We start from the raw sequence: 27331 nt of genomic DNA, 5'->3' as shown, positions 1-27331 counted from the left end.
GGGGGCAGCAGCATCCCTCACCTTGTGTCTGGACAGAAGTCGGGGTGAATCTTACCCACAGGTAACCGGGCAGGGGTGAGACCTTACACCGAAATTCGGAGACTTTAAAAAAAATTAACTGTTTATTTATCTGAATTACCCCTCCCAGCCCCTCCCGCCCCTTGCGGACGAGCCCTCTCCGCACGCAGCATCCCCGGGGATGCTCCGCGCCTTCACCTGCGGGGCGGGAGCCGCTCCCCGCCCGCCCCCGGCCCGGGCCCCTCCTCGGGGCGGAGCTGCGGCCGCAGCCGGGGCCGGAGGCGGGCGGGGAGCGGGGCTGAGCGGCGCCGCTGCCTGCTGCTGCCTCCCGGAGCCTGCGGCTGCTGCGGAGCGCCCAGCCGGGCCCGCTGCGCCGAGCAGCGCGGTGAGTGCGGGGCTGGGGCCGGGCGGGGGCGAGCAGCGGGCTGGGGCTGGGGCTGGGGCTGGTCCGGCTCGGTTCGGTCGGTCCGGGGGATGCTGCGCTCGTGCCGTGCCGTGCCGTGCCGTGCCGTGCCGTGCCGTGCCGTGCCGCGGGGCGGGTGCGGTCGCGGTCCCCGCCGCGCTCACCGCGGAGTTCGGGGAACTCCCGGCGCTGCGGGAGCCGCTGCCCTCCCCGGGCAGCCCGGCAGAGGCTCAGCCCCGCTGCCTCACCGTGGCATATGGCTCAGGACGCGGTTCCCCCTCCCGAGCCCGTGGAGCTCTTGTCGCGCGTGTTGAAGTGCCATTGGTACCGTGGGGCACCGAGCGAGAGCCACAGCGCTGTGCATGTTTTGGGCTGCTCGGGGGTGGGTTTTGCTTGGTTCATAGAGAATTCCTCTCCCTTCTGGCGCGAATGGGGTGTGGAAGAAATTTCCTCGAGGTAGCACGAATAGAGGGAGCGGTAATTGCCGACATGGCATGGGGATTGCCAGCGCTGGTCTGTGCGGGAGGCGAAGGGCTTTCCTGGGGACACTCTAGTCTCCTTCAGGTGCTGGCAGACCGGGGAACTTCAGTCTCAACTCCAGCTCCCTCTCCAGCTCCAGGGCCTGAGGTGTCAGTGGCGGTAGAGATGCTTTTGGTTGACTCTGACAAGCCAACAAATTCATGTTTATCTCCGCTTGCTTATCGTGAAAAGATCTTTCTTGGATTCTGAGAACTGCTCGAGGAGGAGGAGGAAGATGCTTCAAGCTGCAGTAGAGTAGTAGCAGCAAAAGTGGCTTTTCACAGATTGTCAGGGGAAGGAGAAGGTTCACAAACCTGGGGAAAAACCCCAAACCCATCTCTGAGCCCTCCTGTTCCCTAACAAACGCTTAGGGAACCTCGGGAGCAGCGGCTGCCTGGGCTGCCCTAGCTCTCACCTTGACCCAGCCTTCCTTGACCCTGTGTCCTGAGCCCTGCCATTACTGCTAAGTGCTTTTTCACAGATGGAAGGGCCAAGAGCTGTTATGGCAGAAAGCAGAAGGGTTTTTTCTGGCTGGAACGGAACTTAGTCTGCAGGTGGATTGTGTGTGTGTTGTGAAAGGTGTAATGTGTTAAGTCCTGAATGTGAAGAATACTTTTTAATTTATGGTTTTTCCTTCCTTGTTTAATCTCTACATTATGGGTTGGATCAAAACCAGCAGATGATGTTAAAATACTCTTATTACATTATTTTCACGGGCTTTTGCTTCCTGTCCTGAGATCTCTCATGAGGTTGGAATTTTTAAAAAAAAGCTTATTTTCCCTCTGACTAGAAAACATAAGTGACTATTTCATAAGAAAAATAAGGTTTAAAGTGCTGAACTTCAGATATATGTGATGGATGCGATGAGATGCTGAGATATCACATCTTCTTTTTGCCATCAAGACCACGTGTGCAGGATGTGCATTTCTAACAATGTCTTGTTGTTGAGTCAGTTGTTGCAGGAAAAATGACCCTGTGTAACTGTGCTGGTACCAATTGTACCAGCTCCTTGGTGCTTCTGCATCACTTCTGCAGTCACTTTGTTGGAACCTTATTTTCCCTTGGTTTAATAATTTATAAAATGCCTGTTGCCTCTAGGCACATTTCATCCAGCAAGAAGAAAAACATCAACCAGTGTTTACTGGTTGTGGAGCCTGAGGTTGACAAATAATGAAGCTTTTGTGGATGAGGGGGTGTCTCATTTTTATCTTATATAAACTCACAAAAATGCAGGATTTGTGCTGAAAGTCTTGTTGGTTGTTACTCCTTTATTTTCCTCATCCTTTAAAAGGTCTCTTGCCCACTAGTGACAAACTGGGTTTTAACTGCAACCTTCCTTAACCTGATTTTGGGTCTGCTTCTCCTTCTTCCTTTTACCTGTGTCTGACTCAAGTTCAGCAGCTCTTGAGAATCTAACAACTGTAAAGCAAGATGGCAAAATCAGATCCTACATCTTCACCAGCTGAGCTGCTCTGGCTGGAAGAGATCAGCCTCTTTTTGGGCAATAAATTGCTCTCTCAAATCCTCTGCCAGATACTTATGAGCCACTATCATTAACTGCATTTTGAATCACTCATTGAGCTGGAGGGGGGAAATTGGCCTGCAGTTCATCTCGTCTCCTTTGAAACTGCTAAATGATGATTCAGTGACCTCAGTGGGCAAATTATATCAGCAGCTAATTGGCCTAAGAAGAAAAACTTGCCTTATATAAAATAAACTGGCTGCTGCTGTTCATTATGCTGAAAAAGATGCTCCAGGTGAAACCTCCAGTTTCAAACAGGGAAGGGGTTTTGTTATGGCACTGGAAAAGGGGACACAGGGATCTTTTCCTTTTAGCCATACCTGGGCGTGGTGTCCACTCCACCTCCAGCAAGTTTGGAGGGTAATGTCCTTTAAAGGATAAAAATATTGACACTTCAATCTTGCCTTCCCCTGTGGATAGCCCTCTCCTCTTCCTCCTCAGAGGGTGAACTGCTCACTGGGGTGTGATCTTTTTGGAGGATTTGGCTCTGGGAGGATCCCAGCAGAGCCCAGTTTAGGAAGGAAGCAAAAGCATCATGCAGGGTCCCTACTCATCACCTTCTCATTCCCATCCTTGCTTTGACAAAGCCCTTTCCAGGAGCCATGTGCCACTTCCCAGACATGCCTGGCAGCTCCGTGGCCCAGCCCTGTGGACACGGGTCAGGATTAGCCCCGGGTGGGCAGTGGAACGTGCCGGGTGGGCAGTCAGGGGGAGCGGGACAGTGAGCTCTGCTGTGCTGCGGTCAGCCCGACCTCGCTGCTCGCTCAGAACAGTTCAGGGCCAGTGGCTTCCCTGCCGGGAGGGCTGGGATTGCGGGTGAGCGCCAGAGCAGAAGCATCCAGGTGTGCCTGTTCAGCTTTCCTTGCTGAAGGAGCTGCGGGAGTGAGCTGGGATGTGTGAAAGGGGTCAGGTGTTAGCTCTCTGCAAGGCTGCTAGTCGACTTACACCACCTCCTAGCATGGTCTTGCCAGCTGGCTCATCCTTCAGGGAAGTTTCAAGAGGCTTATCGCAATCTTACTAGAAATCTGTCGTCTTCTATTAATCTGCTTGTCTCTCCCTGTCTCCTTCCCGAGCTCTCCCCTGTGCTCTCATCTCCACAGCCCCATTCTGCTGCTCTGCCACCCCACGCCAGCTCTGCTGCTTGCCACAGCCTTGCTCAGGGCATGCACAGCTCTGAGCTGTCACTCTTTACTGTCCAACATGGTTTTTGTTTATACATAGAGAGATACTATATTTTTAAGGGTTTTTTTTGTTGGTTTGTTTTTTTTGAAGGTGATGCTCTTGAAAGGACAGCAGAGCCCAGGTGCTTTGCTGGCTGGGGTGGAGGTGCAGGGTGGCACAGGAGCAAGCTGAGCCCAGCTGTCATTAAGGCAAAGCCCTGTCCTACAGCAGGTCCTGCTCGGCTGCAGGCTCAGCGTGGAGCACAGGGTGCCTGGACAGCCGAGCAGCACCAGGGGCAGGTAACTGTGGGTGGGAATCACCTGCATCTCACCCCTGAAATCAGAGTGGTTCTCCCTTTGCCGGGCAGCACTGGGCTTGAGCAATGAGTGGCAGAAAAGCTGTCAGACTTTGGGAGGTGAGAGGAATGAATGCAACAGCCCAGCTCTCACGGCGAAGTGGGAAAGGGCTCGTCAGGGGAGCTGCTGACACGGGACTGAGTCAGAACTCACAAACGTCACCTGCAGAGAGATGTGGCTCTCCTGAACAGAGCTGTTCCTCGCAGCGCTCAGAAGCGTGTCAGCACTGGGGTTAACAGCCACGTAGGCACCGAGGAAAAAGAATGAATAGCTCGAGGAAGGCTAAGCCTTAATACCCAAACAAAGCAAACAAATGGTGTATCGTTTGACGGGGATTAAGTGAGCTGTGAGATCTGCGGCTCTAGAGGCCCAGCTAGGAAATACAAAGCCTTTGACAGAGGTGGTTTGGCTGTCCCTGCTTCCAGAGCAGCGTCCCTGCTTCCAGAGCAGCATCCCTGTGCTGCTGCAGGTCCTGGAGCTGCCGGAGCTGCCCATCTGCCTCTCCCCTTGACTTTCACAGGGATGCTCTTTCTCCAGCACAACACATTGTTTGCTCTCCTTGAATGTTGCTAGCTGGCAGGGAAAGAGATCAGTCTGTTTTTTTCCAGAATAGTCAGCTGATTTCATCCCATGGGAAGTGGTTGAAAAGCGTGAGACAGGTGGGTTGGCATTCCTGCTTTTGTAGCCTTCCAGCAGGAGAAGGATAAACGGGAGAAGTGCAGTCTGCTGGGTACATTTCCGTGTTTGCATTTGAAAGAGCTTGATAGGCTGTGATTAACGGGGCTAAATGGAAGCTTGATAAATGGTAAATTCAAACGAACCTCAAACAAAAATGGCTTTACAAGGAGCGCGTGCAAAGGGCAGGCTGTGGGTCTCATAATGCTGCTTGGTTTGTGGTGGGCAGAGAGCACTGCATGGGCTGTCCCCTGCCCGGGTGTGCCCCTGTGCACCTGCTCCAGGGACAGCCCTGTGGCTGTGCAGACCCTCCTGCAGACAGTTGTTTCTTTCCTGCTTTACGTTAACATGATGCTCCCAAATTTAGACTATCCCATCTGCATCCTGGAGCCCCCATGTCCCCAAATCCAGGCTCCAATTAAGGATGCTCTAAAAGCAGCAGGCCAGCTACCATGGCCTTGCAGATGAGAGCCACTGGCCTAATCTATTTTTACAGTGAATTAAACTAGTAAAAGGTACTGCCACTCTAGAATAAGAAGCCACCTGGGGAGTTAACCCAGAATAGTTGCTCTGCTTTGAATTCGCGCCCTATCTCACTTCAAAATAACTTTCCTTCCATATCTTCAGGCCCTGAAAGTGCAGAATACAGGGCATGGCTTAAGCAGGATCCCCAACAGAGCCAGGAAAACACCTTTTTGCTGAGGTCTTCTCTGCATCCACACACATTCCTTCACTCAGGCATCATTTTCTGTAATGAATCTTCCCTGTTTCATGCTCAATCCCTTGCAGGGATCTGCACTCCTTTCCCACCCCCAGCTCTGCGCTTTGCTCTAACACCTTGGCTGCCAGCTCCCACTGCCACCTCTGCTGTCCTCCCCTGTCCCCATCCAGCTCCTGCGCAGGTCACACACAGTGAAAAGAGCTTTTCTCAGGCTGGATGAGGACTCACCACCTTTCCCAGTGAGTCAGTGTGAGCTCAGAGGGATCTGGGGCTGATAAACTGGGCTGGGAAGGGCTGGCAGGTGTAAGTTATTTGCAGTGGCCAAAGGCTCTGCTTTGGTGCTGCTCTGGTCCTGTGTCGGTCAGGAGGAGGAGTGGGGATATTCTCATGATGGTTTGAGTTGTGCTGAGACGTTGCTCCTCGGGATTTGTCAGGCTCCAGTTAAATGTATGTAATTTTAACATCTCATGATTCTTCGGGGGCTGACTCATGCTTTCTTGGCCTGAATGAATCACAGCTCCTGAACTCCGTTGCTAAATTCATTATGCAACAATTACAGGGTTGGAAATGCCACCCTAAGTGCACACAAACAAGCTGGCAGCAATTTCCCCCCTTTTCTCTCACCCTGAGGTGCCAAGAGACTTCCTGGTGAGTTTGCTCTTACCTCTGTTTTGTAGGTGAGGGTCTGCTATGTCTTGATGCTCTGCCCTGGAGCTGGCAGGGGCAGGAGTGGCAGGTTGGGTATTTCTGTAAGAGAGAGGACAACCTGGGAGGGAAGGCTGGAGATGCACAGCTTCACTCATCAGGACTGGTTGCCTCAGTTTTGTCCCAACTGCTCCATAGGGTGTTATGGCAGAGCCATGGCATCTCTAACAATCTGTATGGGAAAACCCCAGCTCTGGGGCACTGCTTTGAGGTGGCTCCGTGGGGTGATGTTGGAGATGGGCAGCATTTCACAGGCACCGGTTTTACTTGATGGCTTTAATTAAGATGGCTTGATTACTCAGCAACTCAAAGGTCAAAGACCCAAGGAGGTGTGGGAGTCCCGTGCTGGCTATGAGGTGCCCACTAACACCTTCATCTTCCCTCCTTGGCAGTGCTAAGGTGAGATTTAAGGATTTGTGTAGGACTTGGCTTTTTGTTAGTGAGGTCTCCAGCAAGAGCTCATCTGCTATGTGAAGTGGGTGATGTACTGGCTGGGCTTTGTTTGCTGACTTGTTTAATGCCCAAAGCAGCAGGTGGGAGCAATGCTGCAGGTCTGTCAGGGGATGCAGAAGGGCAATACCCACCATCTGCAGGATCAGAGCATATTTTGGACTTTAATGTGCCCCTGATACCTGAATTTGACTTATACACTGATTTTTCTGCCTTGCAAGTAATGGCTGTCCTCAGAAAAACATTCAAGTGAGGTACACAGCCAGTGGCAGAGTTGGCACCTCTGCCCAGGAAGGCCTCCAGAAAGCCTCCCTTATGAGCACCATTCTTCCCAGCTGAGTTCTGGCCCTTAAATCTTTATATCTTTGGGAAGAGTCTCTCTTGGACAGATGTGTCTGCACATTGGGGCAGCAGAGAAGGATGGCTAACCCTTGGGCTCATGAGTGGATGAGGTTTTCCAAGGTTTTTCTCCATTCTCTTTGGCCTGTGGCAGCAGAGTTCCTGTGGTGGTAATCCCAGAAATGGCAGAAGCAAAGGAAGAACTGGGCTGAGGAGGAGGAGGAGAGCTGTACCAGCAATTCTGGTTCCATCCTCCTAAGTCAAATCAATCTAAAGCATCCAAAATCCTATTTTCAAACTAATAATTGGTAAATGCTTGATTAACCCGAATGTCAGAGCAATTGTATTGTCAGAGCAGCAAGTCAAGCCAACAACCACCCCGACTGTGGCCAAGAGGAGATGCAGAAAACACAGAAAGTAGGGCATGTATGGTGACGTGAGGGTTGAGAGCTGCGCCTAAAAATAAGGTTCTTCAGAAACAGAAAATCTGCCTCGCAAGCAAGGCAGTGGCAAGCTGCTCCCAGAGTCTGGCTGCAGACTGAAACGGGCCATGTTGGCATTGCACAGAGCTGTGCTAACGTTTTGTTAGCATTCTGCTAGCAAAACACTTGGTTTCAATCTCGTGGCTTGCATCTGAGATAAGGAGAGTTCCTCTGGAGCAGGCTGGGGCAGAGGTGGAAGTGGGAGGCGCTGCTGGAGCTGCTTTTCCTCGCCAGCAGCAGCCTCTTCCCGTGCAGCCTTTCTGCTCATCTGCATCTTAAGGAGCCTTTGTCCTCTTCGAGTACTGTGGTTGCACTTTGTGGAAGATGCTGCTGGAATATTCCTGCAGGCTTGAGGGGAAAGCAGCCTGCATTGCCCTGGTTAGGGCGTGCTGTGGATGGGCTGCCCTGGAACCCTATAGCAGCTATGGGGTGCTGCAGGAGGCATGACCCACTCTGTAAGTGTTGGATCAGCAGCTCAGGGCCCTTCTTGTGTGCTGCTGGCTGACCTTGACCTGCACGGTCTGGGGGGACTAGAGAATGAATTTTTTGGTGACGTGTGCGTGGCTTAGCAATGCAGTAAGTCATTGTGGAGTTCACCAAGGTGTAAGGGCTGTGCCCTAAACAACAAATCCAGATGTTGGAGCTGCATGGAACAAAGCATCCCACACTGTAGTGTGGATAATTAATTTTCCCCAAAGTCTCACCTCTTTACTGTCTGTGTTTTCCAACACCAGCTAGTCCCTGCAGAGCTGAGGCAGGAGGGTAACACCATCCTGAGTAGCTGTTCAGACTCCCTGATGGATGCAGGATGGGTCAGAGGGCATCTTTTTGTGTTGTTTGGTTAAGACCTTTTGAGGATTATTGGAATTGTTATAGACACGCTCGATAATGTCTGTAAGCTTTAGAGTTGAAAGCATTTTGTTAGCAATAATTAAATGCAACTGCTATTTAAAGTGGATGGATCAGATGGTCGGGAAGAGAATCCTCTCATAAATCTCCCACAAAATCAATATTCCTCCTGTCAGGTGTGTAGCAAACACTTTTAAATTCTGCCAATCGCTGGCTTTGTCACCGTGGTGCCATAAAGCTGGCAGAATCACACCTTTGCCTTTGAAAGAGAAGAGCAAGGCAGGGCTTTCTTCTGGTGGCAAAATCCCAGAAAATCATTAAAAATAGAGGAATGCAGTCCCACTGGATGGTAACTCCCTGCAAGAAGGCAGAGCCCTGGGGGTGCACATCTGTGTGGGGGCAGGTGGGATACCTGGGGTGGATATTCCCAGGGAAAGGCAGATCCCTGGGAATAGCTGGGAGCCTACAAGAGCCCTGCCGCTGACACATCCCGTGCTGGCATGGCTTGAGGTGCCTAGGAGCTGCACATGGAAAATCCAGGCACTTATCTAGCTTGTTGCTGTGCCAGAATAGGGCTGCTCCCAGGATTATTTTTTTCCGTGGGCCAAAATATGTGTAAATGGCTTTAAACAATGGAAGGATTTCTGTTAAAAAGAGTGGGCTGCGGGCGTGAATAGGGCTTTAATTTATATCTTGAGGGAAGGGTGTGGGCTCTTCCAGTGGTGTTTGTGAGATTCTGTTGGAAATTAGCTTGGGGTTTGCATTTTTTTTTTTTTATTTTTCCCATGTCTTATTTTAAAGCCTGTTTTGAGGAAAAAAAATGTTGTTTTCCAAATTATAGATCTTTCAATGTGTAGCTGAAAATTGTCAGGAAGGCAGATGCAGTTTTGGAAGCCTCCACACATCTGTCTGTGGCAGGGTTGATAAAAAATGGAAGCTGTACCCAGAAAAACAAATAAAAACGAGGTAATATCACTGTCACAGATGGGTCGGGCTGCTTTCCCTGCAGGTGTCTGCATTGCAACCCCCATTCCCATATAATGTGGTGTGGAAAAAAATAAATGGAGAGCCCAATCGGAGACTTATGCCCTCAATTAATTTTTGTTCCACATAATCGGAGCTGCTGCATGCCTTTCCTTCAATATTTAACTGCCTGGCTCAGAGGATGGGGCTGCTCTCGTGCGAGGCAAGTTGGGATTCTCTTCATGTTTGCACAGAAATCCCATTCTGATCCTCCTCTCTTTGCCTGAGGGCAGGGATCCTGCTGCTCTTCTGATGCCAGAGATAAATTCTGTTAGCAGACACTTCTCTGCTAAGGGGAGCAAAGGGGAGAGGGGAGTGGTGCCTGCTGGATTCTTGAGGGAATAAAATTTGCTTGTCTTCAAGCATCATCTTCTGTGTCTGGGGCACAGTCAGAGGGGAGCAGGGGAGCTCTGCTGCTGCTTACAGACACACAGCCCTCAGCTCAGGGAGAAAAGGAATCACGACAATTAGTGTGTGCTGTCTGCAGCTTTACACGCTGTCGAGAGGTTTCTCTGTTGCACTGGGTTAAAAGGGAATGCCTTGTTCTGGTGTAGTTTGAAATTGAGCCCTGAACTTTCTGATTTTTAACTCGACTCGAAATCACCATTAGATTTCCAAGTTCAAGCTGGCAGAAATGCCCCTCTCCCCCTTCTCCTTGTGGAAGTTCATGGCCAAGAGCCCAGGGTGTCTGTTTTTACTGATTCACTGATGGACCTGAAAGCAGGAGGGAAACCCCAAGGCTTCACCCTGGGGAAGGGCAAGGGGGCTGGGCAGGTTTTGCAGCTCCAAGGTGTTCCTGAACTACACTTGGAATAGCCCACTGTGCCCATGGATGTGGAGGGAGAGCCAGTGGGAGTGGAGTGTGGCTGCCTGGATGGCGAAGAGGATGCTGGGGAATAAAAATAGGGACAGGAGGAGAAACCCCTAGCTAGTAGTGAGTGGGGAAACTATCTTCATGGAACTTTGAAAATTTACTCAGGCCAGGGCAGTTTAATGCAAAAAAAGTGGTAACTCAGAGTGCTGTGTGGTGCAGACTCAGAAAGGTGCATTTGCTCTGCAGAGCTTTTAGAGGAAGGGTTTTAAAACGCCTCCAGGTCCTGCTGCCTTGTGCTCCACGAGCAGCTTTGCACAGGAGGCACGTGGAGGGAGTGAGATCTGAGCTGGTTTAGCTTTAATGCTCTGCTTGCCCCTAAATCGTGTAAGTCAGACTCAAACCCTTCCCTGCTGTGTCTGCTGAGCTCTGGGACTGAGCTTTCAGCCCTTTCTGTCTGGGGATCACTGCCAGCTCTGTGTTATTCCTCACCAAGGTGCCCCTGGAAAGAGCAGAGAGTGTGGGGGAGGATTGCCTGCCACAAGAGGTTTGGGGTTTTGGTTTGTTTTTTTTTTTTTCTTTTAAGGAAGCCCACGTTGAAATATTGATAGGAAAAAGAATGTATATTGTGCTGCGTTGAGTATTTACAGGAAATATATGGTGAAAATACTGAGGGACTTTCCTCAAACAACTGCCAGTATTGTTAGGAGTGGAACAGTTGGGAGGAGAAAAGAAAGGGGCACTTAAAATTTTCTATTACCAGCGTTGGCCCCAAAGAGATTTTTTGAGATGCTCCTTCTCTTTTTTCTTCTTGCTTGCATTTCATTCCCTCTGCTTGGAAGGAGCTCATTGAAGACAGAGAGATTATCTGGAACTAGAGATAAAGCAGCCAAACCAAAATGTTTTGAGTTCTCTGGAGAAGAATTTAGCTTGAAATTTTGAGCTTTCCATCAAGTCAGAAAAATAATTTACAGTGCTGCACCTTCACCACCATTGCAGCAGGCAGCAATGAAAGTTCCTTTGCTGCAGATGGTAAAACAGTATCTTCACTTTCAGAAGGTAATTGGGGCACAGATTAGGTTACTTACTTTGCATACAAGAAACCTGTGGGAAAGCCAAGAATCTCTCTGAAACTCCTAATTTCTGATGAGATCTCTCCCCCAGAAGGTTTCTGTTCCTGGTCTTCCCCACCAGCACTCCAGGGCAGGTGTAGGAGTTGTGTTCCCTAAGGGGTCCTGGCTGAAATATATATATATATATTTAATGTGCTGTTTCCTGCCTCTTTCCCTGTCATTCCTTCAGGAGGAGCCATTCTTCTGGTAGTGCTGAGCATCTGCTGCTTAAAGTGCTGCAGAAGCCCCGAGTGAGGAAAGGAGCTGATTACTTCTAAGATACCAGTGAAATGAAATCAGGCAGCAACAATTTCCATCATTTCCACTCCTCTGTGTGGTTACCCTGTGGGTGCTGTGGGGCTCACAGCACAACACAGAGAGGATCACACGGTGTGTGCAAGAAGAATTTGCCACCAGAAGCAAAAGCCAGAGAGCACTTAGAGTAGCACTGAGGGATGAGAAGGTTCCAGCAGCACCTTGTGGCTGGAGCTTGGGACTAGAAATAACAATCCTGAGGTGGTGGTGTGGCTCTTGCAGTGAGTTTGCTGCCCAAAGAAATGTGAGTGAGCTTGTTCTGTGTGCCTCTGTTCACCAGTGGATGCTCTGAGCTTGTTCTGTGTGCCTCTGTTCACCAGTGGATGCTCTGAGCTTGTTCTGTGTGCCTCTGTTCACCAGTGGATGCTCTGGACCTCTGCAGAAGGGTTTGTTGCAGATTATTGTGAAGGCTGAGGTGTATGTCCAGCTGTTGTTTGATGTGCTGCCTGGGGCTGTTCAGGTTTCTGATTTCAGCCCTGCCACCAGCCCTGATGTCCCAGAGGAGATGGTGGTCAGTGCCTACCTGTACCACAGTCTATGCCAGAGATCCAGACAGGGGAGGTGGTACAACCTATCTGGCAGGGTGATACTAGAGGAGTAAAAATTTAAATTTCAAAAAAGAATGGAAAGCCTTCAGGAGGCTGGAGATGCTGCTCTGTAGGAAATCAGACCATGTCCTGTGCCATTGCAGGTGAAAATGAGTGTTTTGGGGCTGTGATTCCTTGCAGGGATAGCTCTTGTGGTTTGAACTCTCTTTGCCATGTGGTCACTGTTGGTGTCCCTCTCTGTGTGTCTTCATTTGGAGGCCCAGTGGCTGAGTCCCTGTTGAAGGTGTGTGAGGCTGTAATGGTTTGGGTCCTTTCCAGGAGGGGCTCAATGCAGTGTCCTCACTGATGGTGCTCTCATGCAATGTTTTTCCTAAAGGCAGGAAGTGACAGAGGCAGTTATGCAAGGAATGGTTTGAAATTGTGGTGGTCTTAGCATGAAAGACCCTCTTGATTTGATGCATGCCCTACTAATGAAAACACTAAACCACACGAACCCCAAGAGCTCCTGACCCAGCACAGGGCTCCCTGCTGCCATCAGTGGGACAGGAGAGGGGCTTGTTTCCCACTTCCCTGAAGGAATGGAGCTCAAATCCTTGTGTGTGCTCAGCCCCAAGGCACATCTCCTGAGCCCCCTCCTTGTCCTCCCCAGGGGCTGGTTGAACTGCTGCCTGCCTTTCCCTGATTGCTCCTGCCAGTCCCTGGGGCTGTCACCTCCTCCTTGCAGTGCCTTTCTGCCTGGCTGTGGGTGCTGTTGGGCTTTTGGGCTCCAGTGAGCTCTTCCCCTCATCAGGGGGCAAGCAAGGAAGAGCTGCTCTGCTCTTCCTCCAGACCCTGGGAAGATCCTGGCCAGCAACAGGAACACCAGTGCAGAGCACTATCTTTGGCCGCTCTGTACTCATGAGCAGGGACAATCCTGAGGGTGATGGCCAGAGGAGAAGCCTGTGAATTCTGCACTGGTGCCCCTTGTCAGAGGATGGGTTCAGCAGAAGGGCTGCAGGGGGCTGATCACCTTGCATTTCATGGGACAGCAGCACACAGCTTGGCCCTGGCCCTCGCAGGGAGCAGAAGGGCTGAATTTGGCAACTCCTCACCTTGCCATGGTGCAGGAGTTGATGCTAATGAAATAAATAAATCAGGCACCACTTCCTCTGCTGGCTGCTTATGCACTCAGATCCCTGCTATAGGCTTTCGTGCTTGGTTTCCAATTCCAGTGGAGAGATTAGCTCGGCGTGGGGAGGAGAGGGCTATTTCTGTCACTCTTCATGCCACTGACTTGACTTTGTGCTGCAGACACCTCACCTAATCATCCAGGCCCAATCCTGCAGGTGTCTCCCCATGAGCAGTCCAGGGCTTGGGAGTAATGATCTTCACTTCAGAAGTAGCTGCTCACTACTCATATCTGAGCCTTCAATTTCCCCTTTGCTTGAAAGCTTTAAGAGATCTCTAGTCTTTCATTCCAAGGTGTCCCATTCAAGGGTTGTTCCTCCATGGTTTGTGTTTGTTTTGGTTTTTTTTTTTTTAAGTGGAATAAAACTGAAATCAGTTGATGACACTTAAGTGAAGGACTTCTGTAAGTGTTTGTGTTCTGCATCAGTGTCATGCTGTGCTTTAAGTGCTGCCTTGGGAAGATGTGACAGAGGATTTGCAGGTCTCAGCTCCAGCCTCATCATCAGATGGGGACATGAGGAGACTCTCCAGCCTCACTCAGCAGTGTGGCTGCTGTAATAAGTCCAGCTCCAGCCTCAGCAGTGTTATGGCAAAGTGTCTGCAAGACAAATGCTTTGTAGGAAGGTGGAGGAGGCAGCTCTGAGTGGGTGGTGGTGGTGGAGGAAAATGCATAGCTCTGGTTTTCACCTTTGGAGGATGGAGGTGCCAACCTCAAAATGTGAAATGGGAAGGAATGTGTGAGTAGGAGATGCCTTCAGACAGGGTTGGTGGCAAGAGTTGCAACCACTCACTCAGTTACTTTTCACTTCATGGAATTGCTGTCTCTTCTTGTATTGTCAGTGAGTAACCTTGCCCTGAAAGTGCTTTTGGTCTTAGTGAGGTGAGATAAAATATACAGGAAATGCAAATTTACCAAAAAGCCCCACAATGGTGTTGGCCAACACTTGTGTGTCCTTCATGGGAACCAATCCTTGCACTGGGCAGAGAGAGCCTTTCCCTGCTGCAGTGCCCAGAGGAGAGGGATGGCACAAATGCCTTGTCTTCCCTTTGGCCCCTGCAATGTCCCCACTGTGGCTCTGTGTGTCTGGCAGGATGTGCTCAGCGTGGTGGCAGCAGATCTGCTGAGCTCATGGAAACTCAGCTCTGTCAAACACGAGCAATGGTGCTTTTTTCCTTTCTTCTTTAAATAAACCAGAAACCAAAATGCGATGCCTTGCAAACCACAGCCACCCACACAGCCACTTCTGTGTCACTTTGCAGGTAAACAAATGCTGGGCCCCCAACCTGTGCTATAGTTAGCCTGACCTGTTTGTGCCACAAGTCAAGGTGTCGTTTCTTTGGTACATGGAGGAACCAGGGCACTGCAAACCAGGCAGCCAGAGGGATGGAGACAAAGCCTTTCTGAGGCTCTGGGCTCTGTGAGACTGAGAGGGAATTATGTCTGGGAGAAGCTGAGCTGTGTCCCCTCCTGGAAGAGCTCTCAGGGTGACCTTTCAGCTCCTTTAGAGGTTCATTTTCTGGTTGGATTTAGGAGGTGCTGGTGTATGGTACTCCCAGAGATGTCCCCTTTTCATTTCACTCCCCTTTGCAGACCATCTGAATCTCCCATTTCCTCTATTTTGAGAGCAGAGGAGCTGCTGGAGGACAAGGTGCATTCAGAAAAGCTGAAATATGGGCAAGCTGAGCCACACTTGTCCTCTCCTTATAAATCAATGTCCTGTTGCTCTTTCCAAGGTGCAGGGATTAAAAAAAAATCCCAAACACACCAAGAAAACTTTCAGCTTATATTATGACATGCTCAAATAAAGTTTTCTGCTTTAATAACCCTGCAGGATTAGGCCCTCGTTTCTACTCCAGGTGTGTTTTGGAAAATATTTGTTCATCTTTCAGCAAACAATGGCAGAAGTGGCCTGGAAAAGGAGCAGGGTGGGAGTGCCTGTTCGGTATTCTGAGAGGCATTTCCTGCCCTTATCTCCCCTCCTTCGAGGTATTGTAACTGGGGCTTCAGATCTGCAGGCTGTGTTGCTGCAGCAGAGACTGAGATTGCCAACAGAGATACTTCCCAGGAATGCTTGCCAGGGGCAGGAGCTCAGTTCACCAGAGGTGCTGAAGAGCTTTCCAGCCTGCGTTTGGGAAACGGGCTTGCCTCAAAATAAAAGATTTTTGGACAATGCATTCATGCATTTTCTGCAGGGTTTCTGGGGGCTGTGGTGAGTCTCAGCCCCTGGGGGGGGGGTCAGGGGTCAGGGACAGCTGTGTGTGGCACTTGTGCTGTGGTGGGACCATGGCATCCTTCCCTCTCTTTCAGTGTCATGCTAAAATCATGAGTTCTATTTTCCATCTCAGGCAAGTGAACTGAATTTGAATTTCTAGATAGCATCTCCCTTATGAAAAACTTTGCAAGGATTTGAGTTTGTCCCTATGTGGAACTAAAGCATTTTTTGGCAATCTTAAATTCTTAGATTTTTTGTTCAGGTCTATCCTGAAACCCTCAAAATAAGATTTGCAGGTGCTGCTGAAGCTGTCCTTGGCCATTTAGTGGATAAAACAGCTGCCTGGACCTGCCTGCGTGCTCTGGCTGGGTTTGTTTGTTTTCAGTTCCCAAACCAATTATCTGTTGGAGGAAATGGCGTGTCTCGCTCTCAGTCTGCCCAGATATTTATAGGTAAGGTCAAACCCCCTGGCAGGTCTGTAGCAGTGCTCAGTAGGTGTGGATGCCTCAGCCTGGTGGCATTCCTGGGCTGTGGTGGATGTGCTGCTTGGTGTGGACATTTCCCTTCAGCCCCTCACAGTGAGATCTCCTCGATGGGCTGCTTCACCTTCTGGGGGGATGAGCCGTGGCTTTTCCTGGCTTGCCTGGATGGGGTAAGGTTTGGTATCCTCTCCACGGCTCTCAGCTGGGTCTAGCTGCCTCTCTTCTGATACTTTTCTCACAGATTCTCCTCATCCAGTGCTTACAAGATGTTTCTTCCTCTCTCTCTTGCAGCAGAGTTGAACTTCAGGCTCTTGAGGCTTTCTCAGGTGCTTATGATTGCTTAAGTTCTCCAGTCTCCCTTTCCCATCAACACTTTGTTTTTCTTCTTCTTTTTTCCCCCCTAAGCTGGCTGAAACACAAGAGCTCTCATCTCCTACCTGGTTGTTTGCTGCTTACCTGGATTTTGCACGAGCCATTCAATGTGCTTTGTATGGGTCTGTTTGGAAAGGATTAATTCAATTTGCTTGTGATGTTGGCTTTATTTCAACTGCACCTGTTGGACCTCTCCTGGAATCTGGGATGTGTTTCCTCCTCCTGGGCAGCTGCCCATGGGTTGCTGGTTGGTCACTCTGTGGGCAGCCCTGATCAGAGGTTTCTGTCGTGGTCACACTGAGGGTCAGCAGCTGTGAATTGACTGCTCTCACTGCTGTGCTTGTGGAGCCTGAACAGCAAAACCAGAGTGATTTAATGTGTGGTGAGGAGAAAACCCAAAGGAGGAGAGAAGTGAACACAGCCCCCATGTTTTTAAGAGCTGAGGTGATTCAAGTGTTATTAATCCCTCCCTGGGAGGCGGGTCTGTCCACGTGTCCTTAGGGCAGGGCTGAGAAGGAGCTGGATGGATGAAGAAGAGAGCACAGATGATGCTCCTGGTGGGTAGAGTTCCTCTGGGAAAACCTGCCTGGCCTCGGGGCAGCACTCAGGTAGCCCTGTGTGTCTCCAGCCTCTGGTTTCTGGATTATTTGTGCTGGAATGGCCTCGTCTGGTGTCTGTGGCTGTCCTGGGCTCTGTCCCTGAAGTCTTGATCCTCTCTGAATGCCTCAGGGGGTGGCTGCTGCTGTGCACCAGAGCAGGACTGTGGGGTGATGGAGGGGACCAGCCCAGGGAAGGCTGTGTGTCTCAGTGCTCAAGCTGCTCCCCAGCTGTCAAACATGAGGAAGATCTTTGCTCACTGGGACTTTATTCTGTTTGTGGGAGAGAGTTAATGTGAGCAATAGACATGAACGAGTTGCACACTGTAACTTGTGCTTAATCAAGAGGGTTTTGCTGGGATGTTTGGAGTGAGGGAAGGGGGAAATCACCAAGGCAGGTAAGAACAGTTAAAACACAGTTAACTGAGCTGCCTTTGGTGGTGTAGATGTTGCCTGTTGTGTTTCCCAGCAGGCTGAACTTTTGTCCTTGTCTGCACGGGATGCTGATCTCTGATCTCTCCTGCTTCCCCCCTCATTCCAGGTTCCCACCACATTCCCACCGGACACTGCCATGGGCCCTCCCCAGCTCAGCCTCAGGATGCTGGTATAGCAGCAGGTGGCTGCCATCCCGAGGACCTGTGGTGGGACATCCCTTGGCCCTGGGACACCCTCCCCCTCCGCTGTCTGGGCAGAAGCCATGGATGCCCACGTGGACCTGCTGACGGAGCTGCAGCTGCTGGACAAGGTGCCCACGCTGGAGAGGCTGCGGGCAGCCCAGAAACGGAGGGCTCAGCAGCTGAAGAAATGGGCACAGTACGAGAAGGAGATGCAGCACAAGAAGAGGAAGCACGAGAAGAAGAGAAATGCTGTGAGCAGAAAGAAGGTGTCTTTTGAAGCCAGCGTCGCTCTGCTGGAGGCTTCCCTGAGGAACGACGTGGAGGAAGGTATGGCACTTGTGCCTGGCAGCTTCTGTCTGGCTGCCTGTGAGCTCCGTGTGGTGTGAGGTCCTCTGTGGTGTGCAGAGACATCTGTGCTGTCATCCATGGACTGCCCTTGGTGTGGTGTTGAGCTCCCAAGTGTTGCTGTCTCTGATAGAGCTCCGAGGTCTCTAAGATGTTTTGTGACACCAGTGTTACCTCAATTGCTATCGGGAGTGGGTGCATGAATGCCAGGATAGGGCAGGAGTTGTGACTGAGGTTTGGGTGAAGGAAGGCAGTTTTCACCTCTTTCCTTTTCGCACATCCTACTTACAGGAGGTGTGAAACACTTCCTTGCCTTCTGGCTGTGCCTCTCACTGGTTTTATAGAAGTCTGTCGCAGGGATTTACATGTCGGTGTGAATCTCTTCAGCTTCCTTGCTTGAGGGCATGGAGTCAGAGCTAGGTGGATGTATGAATTTTTTCCCAAAATACTGGGACACATGGCTTTGCTTAGTGCTTCCTGTAGAACAGAACTGCAAATCGTTCAGAAATTGGTTTAATTGCACCATTTCAAAGTGGTTGAAAGTGCTTTGCTTCTGCTACGAAATCTGAAGGGAGGAGGAACAAATATGTCTAAAAGTCAATAACCATTAGCCTCAGCACAGCATGGGGGAAAGCCTGTGAGCTCTGGGGAGCTGGAGAGTACTTCTCTGCAGAGGAGTAAAAATATCTCTTGCAGGAGCAGCCTTTGGGGTTGGTGCTCTGCAAGGCAGCAAAAGTGGTGTTATCTTCCCAATCCCTTGGCATGGCAGAGGAAGATGCTCAGGAAATGTGGCCAGTGGAGCATTTCTGCTAGAGAATATTGCTCCAGTTTCCAGCATCCTCTGCAAGAGGATCCTTGCCTGGTACGTGGGTGGAAGGCAAGGGCCTCGTCTTGTCTTGTGAAGTGTCTCTCCAATGTCATGTCCCTGTTTCTGAGCAGGCCTTTTGTGCACTGTAACTCCTCCCTGTGCATGTGTTTTACTCCTGTTTGGAAGCAGAGCATGGACAGTGGTGACCCTGCCTGGGCAGTGTCACTGCATTTGCCCAGCCCTGCAGTGGCTGTGGTTCTGTGTGCATTTGTGCCCACCTTGGCAAAGCAGACCTGTGATAATGCCCTGCAAACTGCAGGCTTTTATTTGTTCCTTCCTTGCTCCAGAGGCTTTGCAGCTCTTTCCAGCTCTTTGCTCCAGTGGCCCTGTGTTTCTTGCTCTGAGCTGTTGTGGTCTTCTAGCAGGGCTCCAGCAGTGAAGCCAACTGTGAAGCTGTGACTGCTGGCATTGCCTGAGAGGACAGGTTTGTGACTTGTGTCACCTCTGCCTGTGCTGGCAGGCTGTGTTTGAGTTTCACACTCAGCTGTCCAGCTGTCAGTGACAGGTCACAGTGCTGGGGCAGATGGTGAGAGTTTCATCATCTTCCTCTCTGTGCAGCACTGGTGCCTCTGCTCAGCACTGGGGCTGGGGGTATGATGGCTCTGCAAGAGGCCCAAGCTTGTTTTGCTCTTAGCTCTTTCTGGTTTTGTGTCTGGGCTGTTTGGGAGGAGGAAAGCTCCGTCACTATCTGTCCTGCAGATGCTTTCTCATTTTGTGAGGGTTGCAGGAATGGTGGAGGTGTTTGGGATCCTGGTGAAGGGTGGTTGTGCTCCCTGATGGCAGCAAGCAGGCAGGGCTGGTGAGTGTTCTGGCAGTGACACAGGGTTTGTGTTTCTGGTGGCAGAGCTCCTGTGGACAGTGCTCTTGCACCACGTGTGGTCATGGATACTTCACTGTTGGGGCTGCAGGGTTGAACTTTCAGCTCCCAGCTTCACTCTTGTCCTCCTGGGAGGGATAATCTATCACTGCAGGTCTCTTTAGGCACCATGATCCTGTTGACCTCTTTCCATGGGCAAGCCCACGTTGAGGTCTTGAACCTGCAGCTGCTCTTTCCAGTGGTGATAAAGACCAAATGTGATAAAGACACTTCCCTGCTGATAGCAAACCAACCTCCCCACCCACTGCAGAGGGCAGGGTGGTGTTCCCAGGGCACAGGTGCTTCCCAAGTAGCTGCATTTTTCAGATGCCTCAAATTTTTACACCAAGTTTGTTTTGTGCTCAATGAATTCAAGTCCTAAAAACAGTGTGTGGGCAGGTTCTGTGCCTGCTCTGCCCCCTCTGTGATGTGGGACCAGTATAAAGGGAGGAGGGGACAGAGTCAAACCCAGGTGCCAACCTGGCAGATTTCCTTATTGAGGAAGTGAGGGAATTCGTGGGCTCTCTGAGGTCCCAGGTGATTATTTTGATATATGAATCATCTTTTGTTTCCATGTGGGATGTGGAGGGGGAGGTGAAGTATAAATGATTAAGAAGTTAAGTCAGTGTGAGGAAGGCTGGAGCTGGGGGCGCAGCTGGCACGTGTCACCTCTGAGCTGCCTCTGGGCGGCTGTGCCACTTCTATTCCTTGTGACTTTTCTGTTTATTTTTGTCATTCTCCTCCCTCCAGTGGGAGGGGGGATGGTAGAGGTGCTGTGCAATGAAATCAGGGAGGAGAAAGTGGAGTTGGGTAGTGAGTTGGCTCTTTGTCCAGATGTCTGAGGCTGTGGTGTGTGTGACCTCCGCCTGGAAGTGGTGGTTGAGCCCTGCAGGATGGAGTTGGTGGGTGCAGAACCCAGCCCTGCTCTTTGGGGGTCCTGACAGCATGTCGTGGACATGCTGCTTTCACTGCCCTTGGCCTGCCTCTTGCCCAGGTGCAATTGAAGGAGCTCCTGTGTGCCAGGTGACAAGCAGAAGGCGTGAGGAAATGGCCTCAAATTGCACCCCAGAGTAGGTTTAGATTGGATATTAGGAAAGCTTTCTTCACCAAAACGGTTGTCAAGCCCTGGCACAGGCTGCCCAGGGCAGTGGTTGAGTAACCATCCCTGGAGGGATTTAGAAGATGCACAGATGTGGCACTTGGGGACATGGGTTAGTGGTGGCCTTGGCAGTGCTGGGAGAATGGGTGGACTTGGTGATCCTGGAGGGCTTTTCCCACCTCCATGATCCTGTGGTTCCACAGTCTCAGTGGTGGCCAAGCAGGGTGAGGGCAGAGGCTCCTAGGGACCATCAGCCCAGCAGCTGCTGCCAAGGGGTGATGCCTCCTGTCTGCTTGTTCCTCTCATCCTCTGCAACAGACCTGTCAAAACATCCTGGGTTTTACAAACAAGCTGCTATTAAAAGCTCCTTTGGATGTGTGCTGACAGAAGCAGGGTGGGGAGCACACTGCAGACACACTGGTGGCAGATGTGAGTGGCCAGGCATGCTGGGGACAGCGAGTGATGGCAGTGACCCCAGACTGGGGCTAGCAGTGACCCCAGACCAGGGCAGCAGTGCTCCTGGGCTGCAGGGCACTGCCTGGACCTTCCATTTGGCTAGCTGAGATGGCTACAGGCAGCTCATGGGGGAACTCTGAGGTGACACCAGAGCATTCCCAGTTCTGCACTCTCTTTTGTGGGAATGCTGGGTATTGTCACCATTTTTAAGTGGAAATATGTTCAAGTTCTCAGCCAGCTCTGGGCTCAATCCGAGCTGGTTTCAAAGGGATGGTGCAGAAGGGAGGACACTCAGCCCACACAGAGCTTGCAGGGAGTGTGGTGCTGGCTGCAGCCTCTGGGCTCTTCCGATGGCTGCGAAGGAGTTGCTTTATAGTGCAATAAAGGAATGCTTTATGAGCTACTGTACTGATTGCAAAGGATTTATGAGAAGATAAGAAATTGCTGAGGGCTGTGGCCCTTTGAGGCTGTTCTGTGAGGTGATGGACTGAATCTGTGGAGAGGAGGCTGGTCCTGCCATTCCCAGGGCAGCACCTTGTCCCCAGAAGCAGCCAGGGCTGTCGTGTCCAGGTCTTTCTACATCACTGAGCTCCTCTAAAAGCAGCCCCAGAGCATGGGGAGACGAGCTGGTGTTCTGTAAACTGAGAACACAGATCCCAGAGGTGGGTAAAGCAGCTGCTTGTACAGACGTGTGGCATTTGCTGTCTGGGAGTCCCTTTGCACTCCTGGGCTGTTTGCTCAAGCAACACAAACTGGAGGTGTTGGTGCTGGCTGTGAGGTGAGCTGGGCTCCCTTCAGGGAGCCAGCAGAGAAACAGAGACCCCAAGGATGGATTCACCTTCCAGCAGTGCCAGAGGTGCCCTGGTTTCTCCTGCTCTGGGATGAGAGCAGCCTCCCACAGGCACCCCCGGCGATGGCTGCGGGAAGCATCTCTGCAGAGTCCTTCAGCTCCCACCTCCTGGCACCTCATCCTGCGAGCAGAGCTTCAGCAGAGCCAGAGTGTTGCATAAAGCAGCAATTCTGCAGGAGTTTAGCCATGCAGATCCTTGTGGCTGGTGAGCCTGAAAGTGAAGAGGAACTCAGGTTTGGTGACCTTGGAGTCGGCACCTGGCAAAACAGGTCCCAGTGACAGCAGAGGGTATAACCTTGGGGCTCGCTGGTGTGGGGAAGATTTCCTTGGGGAGGGAAATATATTCATATAAACACAGTCCCCATGTTTCCCCTTGTTCCATCCCTCAAATCTCCTGCTCATGTGCTGTGATGCTGAGCATGGTTCATCCACCCTTTCGGGAGCATCGCCGACCACTCTCCCTTTGCACCTCTCTGGAATAAACCCAACCTTGTCATTTGCAAAGGCACTTTTAAAAGAGGCCCTAATTAGTGTCTATAAATTGCTTTCTTTAACCTTTCCAAGCTGATGTGATCTGTTCCCTTGTTACTTCAAACCTTTTATGAGGTGCCTTAATTTTCCACCCACATTATTAATCTCCTGAAGCTTTTTTCATGGGGTTCCTCTGTCCAGGTCTGTGAGTAAATGCATTTATCTGTCTGAGAAGATTTCTCCCCTGGGTTTTGTGCCCTTTGAAGGGCTCTGAAAAGAAAAGATCTCTTATCACCAGCAGTCTGAGTGTGTATCTGGGCATTTGAGAATGACTTGAGTCAGAAATTAAAAGTTTCTTTTCAATAGCAAAGCCATTTCTCGAATTTTAAACTCACTGGGTATGGAAATAAGAGCTGCCCTCTTTAGGAAGCTGCGTGTGGGAGCCCTTGGCAATGATGAATTTTGTTAATTTTGTTAATGGGGGTTGGTATGTCTTCCAAAGCAGATTCACGCATTTGGCCACATTTTAACTTGGCTTTTTCATGCAATTTGGATGTGATGCCAACGCAGGGTGATTTGCATATGGCAGCTAACTAGAGGCATCTGGGATCATGAGCAATATTGAATCAGCAACTTTCTCTGTTGTCATAACAAGTAAATATTTTTTCTAATTTTTTTTTTTCCCCCCACTCTCTGAAATTCAATCAAGTGGGGAAATTATATCCATAAGAACTTCAAATACTGACTTTTCTATTTGGAAATTAATGCTGAAAGTCCACTTCAGGTGTTCTTGGGATGAAGCCCTCTCCCTTCTCAAATCTGGTACTGACTTCAACAATGCATTTGAAAATTTTTCTTTAAACAAAAAAGTTTGATCCGAAATACTATTTTTTCTTTTTTCCCCTCAGAAATCAGTAATTTTCTTGTCACTTTGGTTTTGGCTTTTATGCAAGTGCTGCTTCCTACCATTTCTGATATAAATGAAAATATTTCTGATGTATTTTGTAATAGGATTACAAGGTAATGAATAAACATTGGATTCAAACTGCTTGTCCTCTCACTAAGAATGGACTGTTTGGGTTCAAGGTGTTTTTAATCAAACAGGGATTGGCTAATGACTGTTGTCAAGATTTTGTTTCATACTTGAGGTAGCTTAAATCACTTAATCTTCTCCCAACATTTGGCTAAGGTGTGTTTTGGAGGAGAAGCTCAGTGTCTCCTTGGTTGCATGTGCACCTAAATGGAAACTGGACATTTCTTTGGTTTATTGGGATTGTCAATGGTGTTAATGCAGCCATGCATGAGGAGTATTCCTGCTCCAAAGGAGATCTGGGCAATGGGGAGGAGAGGCTGAAACTCCTCAGGTGGTGCCTGCAAGGTGCAGTAGGTAGGATATGTAAGGTCACCATCTGCTCTCCAGCCCTGCCCAGCCAAATCTCGGCAGGGAGGGCTCAGGATGCAGCAGCCGCCTGCGCCGGCGACGTCAGACTTGTGTGAGCCCAGGGCAGATTATCAATGGGACCTGGCTTCAACCAGGTGCCTGGAGATGTCCCTGCCTACAACCAAGTGCTCAATCAGTGCCATTTAACCTTTCCCTTCCCTGTCCTGGCTGCTCTGCTTCCTGTGACGTGCAGGCAGCCTTGGCTGGCTGCTTGTTTCCTGGGGTCTCCAGGCTGCCAAATGTCAGAGCCAGGACTTCCCACTCTGAGCCTGGTACTACTCGCTGATATGTCAGTGGCTTTTTCCAGCCTGTAACTCCCCAGCTTGGTGGTCCCTGTGTGTTCTCTTGAGGGGACACTGCCAGCCCCGTGCACAAGGGGACTAAGGTGTGGATTTGGGTGGGATGGAGCACTGAGAGCCGAGCTGTCTGCTCAGTGGGATGATGCTGGAAGGGCTGATGCTACAGCCCAGCCAGATCCGTGCTCCAGGAGCAGAGACATGGGGTTTTTTCTTGCAGGCAGTGTGTTTCTTGCCTGCCTGGCTGCCTTCCAGGTGAGTGCTGTTTCCTGCTCCGATTCACTGTTTGTCCCACTCCAGTAGCGAGGAGAGCGTAAACAGCAGCTCTGTCGGGGACCTCTGGTGTCTTCTGCGTAATCAGCAGCACAACCCAAGTGAAATTCTGTCTGCTTTCCCTCCTTGGCTGTGAGCTGGGAGAGCCAAGGCTCTGTCCTGCTGTGGGGCTGTGTTGTGGGGTTTAATCCAGTTCTGACAAAGATCTGTAGGATGTGAGCCTGATTGCTCCCAGGAGCTCGCTGGCTTTTTGCAGCATCATTCTGTTCTCAAGTGTGTTTTGTAAAACCCCCTGCAAAACAGCCTGCAACCAAAACCACAGGTCTGCAGCCACGTGTGTGACTGTTCATTGCAAATTTATGTTGGTGGGGAAATTAATGCTTTTGGGGGTGAATCCTTCTCTCAGGGTGAAACCTGATGTTGCTGCTTTACCCCTTTACAGCTGAAAATGTGTTTCCGGCCAGGAAGAACTTGCCTGTGAGCTGTGGTTGCAGGCTTTGCTTTCTGCCCCTTTCTCCTGGTCAAGGAGAACTTGAAAAGTGGATTAAATCTATTTTTTTTCCCAGATTTAAATTCCTGCCTTTCTGGAGCGAGGCCAGCTCAGCTCAGCTGGTGTAGATTTCTCCCTCCTAGAATCATGGAAAATAGAGGTTGAGAGGGCCTCAGGAGGTCATGTAATCCACCTCCTGCCCCAAGGCAGGATCAACTGTATCTAAAATGCTTGCTAATGAGGGTGGAGTTAGGTATCTGGGTGTATTTATAGGCATCTCCACAACACCAGAGCACATCTACCTGTGCTAGTGGCCCTGCTTCTCATTCAGTTGTGCATATTTTTCCTACTTGCTTGTGTTTATCCTAATTTCTTTTGCTTTGCATCTCATCCTTACGCTTATTGACTGGGAGTTTTCCTACTTCCGTGAAGAATGCTCTAATTCTTTCTTTAATAGCAGTTGCTATGGCAGCTGGTTCAGGCAGTGCCTTATAGCCTAGTGCAGAGCTGCTTCCACAGACACTTCCCCTGCTTGTTTTTTCCTCTGGAGCCTGGCCAGATCTTTGGGAAACGTTATCATTCGCTGTGAATGTCTGGAGGAAATAAAAAATTAAAAAAAATAATCAGATGCTATAAAAAATGATATTAAATGATATAAAAATGATCTTAAAAAAATCCCCCAAGCCTTGCCCACCCTCTAACCCAGCACCAAGGGATGCTAAATAGGCCAGGAAGCCAAGTGTTTAATTCTGGCTGCTCGTGCATTTGTAATCAAGAGCCAAGATGCAATCAAGCACCTTGCACTCCCTTTTATTTCTGGGAACAAGAGCCCATGTGCAGCTCCTAGCGAGCGGATGCAGTTTCCACTGAGGTCCCTGCAATTTGCCACTGTTTGTTGCTGGATTTGGCCTCTGGATTCCCTGGGTAGTGTGAGGCAGGCTGGTGGCAAATGCCATTCGTGTAGGAAATGGCCTTTTGTCACTCTGGGGTGTTTCTCCTGCTCTGAACATATTTTTATGACAGTTTGCAGCATTTCTTGGTTTGGCCAAGGTTTTGAAGCTAGGGCTTAATTCCCGTTTCCCTGGTGGTCTTGTCTGCTGTGCTGGGCTGTGCTTTCAGAGTGGCAAAAAGATTTCCTGCCTTGAGTGTAAGAGCATCAAGCTCTGAAACGTAGTGGGAAAATTCCGAAGTCTCATTTATCTTTGACTGCCTTTGCCTGGGCTGACAAGAGAAACCCCTTTAGTTAAAAAACACCACCATCTTCCTTCATAATAAAACCCCAAACAAGCCACCCACCAAACAAAAGAACAATTTTTCTTTCTCCCAAGGGCTACTGCTTTAGAGTTCTCCTCTAAAAAAGGGAGACTAGAGCAGGAATTAACCTCCAAGTCACTCTCACACCATTCTCCTTGCTTACACCAGCCCTGGTTTAACCTGGTTGGCAGCTGATGGTTTTCATGGCAGAGTTACCTGCACAGAGTTTGTTTTCTGTCCTGTCCTGATACTTCCATGGTTCTGGTTGAAATGATAAGGAGTGAGATGTGATGGCTTGGTGTATTCATGGTCTTTTAAATCATCTAATCTGGAGGATTCCCTGTGTCAAACCCATCCTTTTCAACAACAGCAATTTTTCACCCTGTTCAATAATCCTTGCAGTCCTTGCATGGGAATGGAGCAGCTCTGCTGCACCAAGGTTTCATGGCTGCAGGATGTTTGTGGTTTGCCCAATGACCTGGGACAAGGAATTCTCCTGCAAATCCATCCCAGCTCTCAGCCTTTTGGTCCACTTTGAGGTCCTCAGAGCAGGACCTCCCTTAGAAACCTGGGCTGGACAGCACACAGTGCTTCCACAGAGAGCAAGTTTCAACCTACTTAGAGCTCAGACTCGTCCTGTGCCTCTCAAACTCTTCAGACCTGGTTTATTTTATCATTTCAGATCCTGTCAGTTTGTCTTTAATTAGCAAGGCTGGAGCAGGGCTCCACGGGAGCTTAAATGGGCCTCTTCTTTTAATTAAAATTTTGGTGTAAGAGCCTGAAATAGCAGGTGTTAGAAAGAGCCAGAGCTCCAGTGAAGGAGGACAGTCCCTGTGGATCTGCAGTGACATCCTCCTGCCTGTCAGGCACTTACCACAGGGCTCTCTTTCCTCCCAAATCTGATGCTGGCACAACAGTGATGCAAGTCCTGAATGTGATATGAACTTCCAGCCTAGGCTGTAAGCTGCCAAATTCCAACCTGTGCCCAAACCACAGTGTGTCTGGTTTGGTAGGTGACAGTGGGTCATGAAGAGGTGCTGAAAGTCCGTTTTGCTTTTATTAGAAAGGCAAACAAGTTTAAAATTTCATCTGAAAGGGCATCTAAGCAGGATTGTCTCAGTGCTTTCATAGTTCATTTATTTTTTTATAACTTCAATCACACGGTTGTGAAATAGC

The 27331-nt window shown here is 50.0% G+C and overlaps 1 protein-coding gene across 2 annotated transcripts in view; it reads left to right on the top strand.

Moving 5' to 3' along the window:
- Nucleotides 1–283: 283 nt before the first annotated feature.
- Nucleotides 284–27331, top strand: part of PPP1R16B (protein phosphatase 1 regulatory subunit 16B) — a 57621-nt gene continuing 30573 nt past the window's right edge. Inside the window, exons 1-2 of one of the 2 annotated variants that reach the window (XM_085079217.1) lie at nucleotides 284–403; nucleotides 17381–17783. In XM_085079217.1, the coding sequence (XP_084935343.1) occupies nucleotides 17537–17783 (247 nt within the window). In that variant the 5' untranslated portion in view covers nucleotides 284–403; nucleotides 17381–17536. Of the gene's footprint in view, nucleotides 404–15868; nucleotides 16042–17380; nucleotides 17784–27331 lie in introns of those variants that run through there. The other variant, XM_085079218.1, reaches the window with a different exon arrangement.

This window comes from Lichenostomus cassidix, chromosome 20, assembly GCF_008360975.1.
Source record: "Lichenostomus cassidix isolate B80296 chromosome 20, HeHo_3.0, whole genome shotgun sequence".
Taxonomy (NCBI): Eukaryota; Metazoa; Chordata; class Aves; order Passeriformes; family Meliphagidae; genus Lichenostomus; species Lichenostomus cassidix.
Note: the sequence above shows the minus strand (reverse complement) of the source record. Positions and strands in the feature narration are given on the sequence as shown.